At 39.2% G+C, this 6,150-nt stretch overlaps 1 protein-coding gene across 6 annotated transcripts in view; it reads left to right on the top strand.

Annotated features, from left to right (window-relative positions):
- Positions 1-6,150, top strand: part of LOC106523229 (glutamate receptor-interacting protein 2) — a 47,860-nt gene that overhangs the window by 9,069 nt on the left and 32,641 nt on the right. For 4 of the 6 annotated variants that reach the window (XM_014016603.1, XM_014016626.1, XM_014016619.1 and 1 more), the window contains 2 exons: positions 1,690-1,828; positions 4,982-5,127. In XM_014016603.1, the coding sequence (XP_013872057.1) occupies positions 1,690-1,828; positions 4,982-5,127 (285 nt within the window). The remainder of the gene's footprint in view (positions 1-1,689; positions 1,829-4,981; positions 5,128-6,150) is intronic. The other 2 variants (XM_014016611.1, XM_014016634.1) reach the window with 1 other exon arrangement.

Here is a 6,150-nt window from a genome sequence, read left to right as displayed (position 1 = left end):
GTGTGTGTGTGTGTGTGTGTGTGTGTGTGTGTGTAAAGTCATGTGCCTTCTGTGTTTTACTTGATCTTCCTCTGTTCGAAATGCTTAGACAAGTTGAAAAGATGCTACTGTGGCGTACCTGTCAAGGGTACTAAACCACACTTGGCAGACTTCATCTAAGCTAATTTAACAACGCAGCACAATGTTGACCACAAGACAGAATGAGTTCTCTGATGACACAATAAAACCCCAAATATGTCAACTATTGTCAGATTTGTTTATGAAAAAACTCTTTTTTATTAATGTTATTAATTTGGCTTCAAATGCAGCAATAAAGTAAGTAAATCCTCTTTCAATTCTAATTTTTTATGTGTTTTATGTAACAGAAAAAAAACATCTGGTCCCTATTAGGTCACAACATTTTATACACAGAACCWCTGATGAAAACACACGTTTCTCTGTACCAGTTATTTAGAAAAAGTAAATTAAAATGCACAATCAGTGTGAAAAACCAAGTATACCTTGTACATTTGTAGCTTGTGTAATGCTCTTTAGCAGCAATGACCTGAAGTAGTGCAATTCAGTTTATTCATATAGCACCAGTTCATGACAAAAGTCACCTTAGAGCACTTTACAAATGAAAAGACAAGTCCAAATCAGAACTCCACTTTAGTCAGGTTGATGAGAGACTGAAAGGTGGCCAGGTGCTTTAAAACAAGTCAAATCATTACATTTCCACCCCCGTGTTTGAGAGTCTGTATGAGATGTTATTGCTGATAGGCTGGTTGGATGTCAGAGAATGGTGTTGTGAGTGATGGCCTTTTGTCCTTCAAACCCTCCAATGGACTCAGAAGTCTGAAGATTTATTGAAATCAAACTATCACAATGAGCAGATTGTTTTTTCACGGTAGAACCCAGAGTGCAGATGGAGTTGGGGAATTAAATTGAAAACAAACCAGGGAAACCAAAATGCTGTCTTGGCAGCAAACTACAAACAGAACACTCACGACTAAAACACGGAGAAAACAAATCACTGACGTGAACAGATTTCCTGCTGAAAACATGAACAGGAGAAGACGCTGAACCAAAGAACCAACAAATACACCAAGAATGTACAGACAAACCAATGAACCCCAACAACCAACACCTGTGCAGATACAAACAGAATGGGTGTGGTCAGATGAACATGAGCCAAACAGAAGAAAACAGACTGAACACAGGAAACAGAACCAAATACAGTATTCACAAATAACACAAAGGCACAAATCGTTACTTTACAAACCTAAACCACACTGCTATGCTCTTTGAGAGGGCAGAAGCAATACGGCAAGTCTTCAAAACGAGCTAAACTTCTGATACTAACCTGAGATTCTGAGATGAAGCACTTATAAAACTAAATAAGTAAAACTAGCTTTTTGTATTTATTGGAACATAAAAGCTTGGAATTCTTACCATTGCACTCATCTCCCATAAACATTTTGTCCTTCCATTCCACAATGTCCTATTTTTTCCTCTGACTTCACTCAGAGGCCTGAAAGAACTGAAAAGAAGGACGATGGAGTGAGAAAATGTCTAGCTGTGTCTCAGGGAATAATTTGTGAGCAATTCAGGAAAAAAACTAAAAGTCTTTCTTAGCCTTTCAGATGGGGCAGTTCTGTCAAGCAGACACTAATCTTACTTTGGATCTGTGCCTGCATCTGTATCTGTCAGCAGAGGAGTACCGAGGAGTGACCACGGTGGAGCTGATGAAAAGAGAAGGCAGCAGCCTTGGCCTCACCATCTCCGGAGGCTCTGAYAAGGATGGCAAGCCCAGAGTGTCAAACCTGCGTCCAGGTGGGCTCGCTGCCAGGTGAGATCTTTGCTCCGCGATGTTAGCCTGGACGTGTCATCCTTCTCCCCGCACATGCACACACTTCAAAATCGCCTCAGGTGTTTTATTAGATCACCTTCCTGTTGGTTTATAAAACACAAACACACAAAAAAATAGTTGTGCCCAAACTGTTCAAAACTCTAAAATTACAATGTTCTTTCAATCTTTATATGAGCTTATTTAAAAGCAACAATTATCAACTGCTGGCTCCCGGGTTGTTTTAGGTCAACAAGATCATTTTATGGCTTACACTGTTATCTAAATAACAATAAATTCCATAGTTCAATACAGAAAACACTTGTAGTCTTATCTTGACTCACCWGTTCAGGATATAAAAAGAAATAAAAAAGCTAAAAATCCTCATTAGAAGTCATAGTAGATTAATAGATTATTGGTCATTTCTGTACATGCAGATGTTTGCTCTATATACGTTTAGACCAGGAGGGGTCTGCAACCTTTACGATCAAAAGAGCCATTTCTGYTCCTTGTCTCACTAATAAAATGTGTCCTGAGCCGCAAAACAAGCTACAACTGTGATTATTAACTGGTGGTCCATGGATCTTTTCGTAGCCTTTTTGGGAACTTTAATGGTCAGTGGTAGCCTGGCYCTTGCCTTCCTACGCAGCTCCGCTCAATTCTAGTTTCCCTTCACTGCTCCRTCTGGGACTTCTCCCATTGAGATGGATTTCGCTGGCAGATTTTTAGCCGGGCCAATCAGAGAACAGAACGTCAATTTTCTGTGCAGTGCCTGCTTGTAGTTTATTTTACCTGGGCCAATCAGCAAACAGAAGGAGGAGTTTTGAATGACATCGATGTTCTGCGCAGTGTCTGCTAGTTAGTTTAGCATACGGCAGTGGAGGAAGAGAATGAAGCCAGTCTGTGTTGATAAGGCTTCCAAATTACATTAAATTTGTCTGACAAAGCAGCAGCTCTCATTTACAGTCGTCTCATTCGGCTCGGTATATTTCTCCTCTCAGTAGGGTTGTTTACAGCACACGCGATTTCCTGTTAGCTTCTTAGCTTAGCCTTCTTCACACCGAAAACACACAACATGCTTCAGCAGAGGCCACGCCTCCTGCAAAAAACGATTCTCTATGCAGCGAGTCCAGACCCTTGTCCGAAGCAAAGTGAAGGACAGGGTCTGGTTTTAACCAGGCTAGGTCAGTGGAGGTGACATTATAAAACTAAAGGAATATTGTTATTATYATATTATTATTTATTATTATACACATCAGGACAAATAAAAAGAACATTTTCATGTAAACAAGAAAAACTACTGTATATAGTTTTTTTTATTGAATTTCATAAAAACTAGTACATCTGAATTATTCAGGCATATTTATTTTCTAATTCTTATTTTYATAGTCTTCAAATTATTTATAGGTAATTCTGATGAATTTGAAAGAGAGAAAATTTTGAATCTTTAAGTAAACAACAGGCTAGCATGAGCTAACATGCTAAGTTTAATTTTTTTTGTATTAGTAGTACTGATCACATGTTTGCATTCAAATTGATTTCTGTTGTGGGTAACCCCCCCCCCCCCAAAAAAAGTTCTGTTATGTTTGGTCACGTTTTCAAAGAGCCACTGCAGAAGAGTCATGTGGCCCCAGAGCCACAGGTTGCAGACCCCTGCGCTAATTGGTAACTCAAAATTGTCCCTTGCACAGTGCCTCTTGGATATGGGCACCAGTGATCGTCTTGACTCTGAAARGAAGAAACAAGTAAAAGATATTGGAGGGATGGGTGGAAATAAAGGGCTAGATTAAATTTTCAGATTACATATTACCTGATACCTTTTACACTAGAGCTTAAAATTAAGATCATTTTAGGATTAAAAAGAACAGAGTTTGTCGCTGTTTTGGTCAAAGTTTGTAAATGATGAATTTGTGATCTTATGCAATATCGCAACATTTTGCACAATCTGTTACAGTGCTTAGCTATGTGTTGTTCATGAGCTAGCTACTGATTGCTTTCTTAGCTTGCTTTTAGTATTAAGGGACTTTGAAGCTTTCAACATGAAACAGCAAGAATCACAAACACCAGTAAGTAGCACATGCACTCACACCTTGAGTTAGAAAGACACAAAACTCTCCTAGGTTTTATTTTTTTTCTTTTGGCTGCTCTCTTTTCTTCTACAGGGGATCACTACAGTTTTATGTGGGATGCTTTTCCTGACACAACCTGGGCTTGAGCCCACAGCCTCCAGATTAAAATATTGTGGTGCTAACCACCGAGCTACCACAGCCCCTCACAAACATCTGCAAGTGTCTCAGCTAAAGCTGCCATTCCGCTTTAAGTTTTGATACAGACGCTGAGCTAATTCGTCAAAGCAGCTTGTCTTCACACAGCTGACCTCAYGCTCGCGTGGACGTACTGGTTGGTTTAATGGGTGGAGGCAGACAGGCGAGCGGACCGTCGTGGCGTTCAGCTCTCTGCTGCTGTCGCCTCTGATTGGCAGCAGCCTAAAGGTGAGAAGGCCAAGAAGAGCAGAACATGCATGYGATTAGCTCCGGAGTGAGTGGCGTGATGACTTAGAATGTCAGATGTGAGACACCATCCAGTCATCTCTGTCAGTGTCAGAGAAGAAGAGACTTTCAACCCTCTCACATCAAACTCTGTGCTGATTTTCCCTCAGTGTCCCTGCATGTTTGTCTACTTACTGCAGGGRACACCTAAAATAACTCACCACAGAGTTAAGATACCAGCTATTAATATTAGCAACTAGCATAAGGCTGGTAGTAATGCATTTGTATATACCTTTACAACTAATTAGCTTTTTGAGTCAACCCCCACAGCTTAAAATCGTTGCGAAAACAAAAATGGCTACAACTCAGTCCATTTGAATTAAAATTWGATGTGATAGTAGCTGAGCTGACCCATACTTTGAATCGAACACTTTGCACAATGTCTTTGCTTAAAAGCTTGGCAATAACTTGGGGAGTCAATCCAATCCAAGATGGCAGCCACAGCCAACTCAGTCACATTTACAGATATTGAGCTAAAGTTTYGGGTGGTAGTAGATGAAASTCATCAATGTGAGGTTGCTTTCCACTTTCACCAGTACRTAAATGGAAAATAGACCCTAATTGTTTTCTTCTTATTATTATTTTTCTGTCTGTAATAATTCTACAGGAGTGACCAGCTGAATATGGGAGACTACATCAAGTCAGTAAATGGCATCAACCTGTCAAAGCTCCGGCATGATGAGATCATTAGCCTACTGAAGAACATCGGCGAGCGAGTGGTGTTGGAAGTGGAGTATGAGCTGCCATCATTTGGTGAGTGATGCCCTGAGGTGAAAATGCTGACTCTGGAGGCTTTACAGCAAAGGTAGAACTTATAGTATTTTATGGCTGATCTTCGTGTGAAGGAAGGAACCTGGGTTTATATCATGTAAACCAGTGGTAATTATTTATCAGAGAATAGCTCATTTATTCAACAAAAATCTAAATGACATCATATGTTGTTATCTGCTGACATTCAGCCTGCAAGGTAGACTGACAAAACCACAAAGAAAACATTCATGCTTTCAGGGAAAAGATGAATGAAAGCTGTCACAACAGGATGTTATCATTAAGTTAAAGGAAAAGTGCTGTCAGGCTCTGAAGCACCAGCTCTAGTCCTTCTTCCTCCTACCTCTAAATTTAACACTTGTATAATAAAAATTCCAAAATTTTGTTTAGTCTGCAGGAAAAAAGTTGGCTTAAAAGCTTATAGATTATGCTTGATGTAATAAAATATATTTTTGGGAGGCTTCTTCCTCACTTTATTTTTTAGAAAAACACTTTGAAAAGCCACACATTTTTTATTAAGCTATGTCATGGGYTGGGCTACATAAACAGAAGTAAATGTTGTTATTATAAACTAAGTTGTTGTTACATCATCTGTGTCATTCAGTAAAGACTTTAAAAAAACACTTGTCAACTTCACTTGGATCATTTTATCACCTGACCCTCCCCAAAGGTCTGCTTTGCTCTCATTGGTCAACATCGTAAGAGTTGTAGGAAGCTTGTAACAATCTGAGGTGTTCCAAACAGGTTATAAAGCAGACATTCTGCAAATGTATCAATGAAGTCATAAATGAAGAAACAATACCTCTCACAACAAAATATAGAAATTAAAATACTTCTTCTATTTTACAGAAAAAACACAAAACAAAATGTTGAAAATCTGTTAAAAAAACACCTCAAAAGCTTGTGATTTCTATATAACAAACTAGATATCGCATAGCGGTAACATAAYGACCCCCGCACGCACAAATGCCACCATAACTCAGAAGTATTTATTCCTAATAAATGTCA

The sequence above is a fragment of the Austrofundulus limnaeus genome, unplaced genomic scaffold (genome assembly GCF_001266775.1).
Source record: "Austrofundulus limnaeus strain Quisiro unplaced genomic scaffold, Austrofundulus_limnaeus-1.0 Scaffold3, whole genome shotgun sequence".
NCBI lineage: Eukaryota > Metazoa > Chordata > Actinopteri > Cyprinodontiformes > Rivulidae > Austrofundulus > Austrofundulus limnaeus.
The sequence above is the reverse complement of the archived record's forward strand: the minus strand, read 5'-3'. Positions and strand labels throughout refer to the sequence as shown.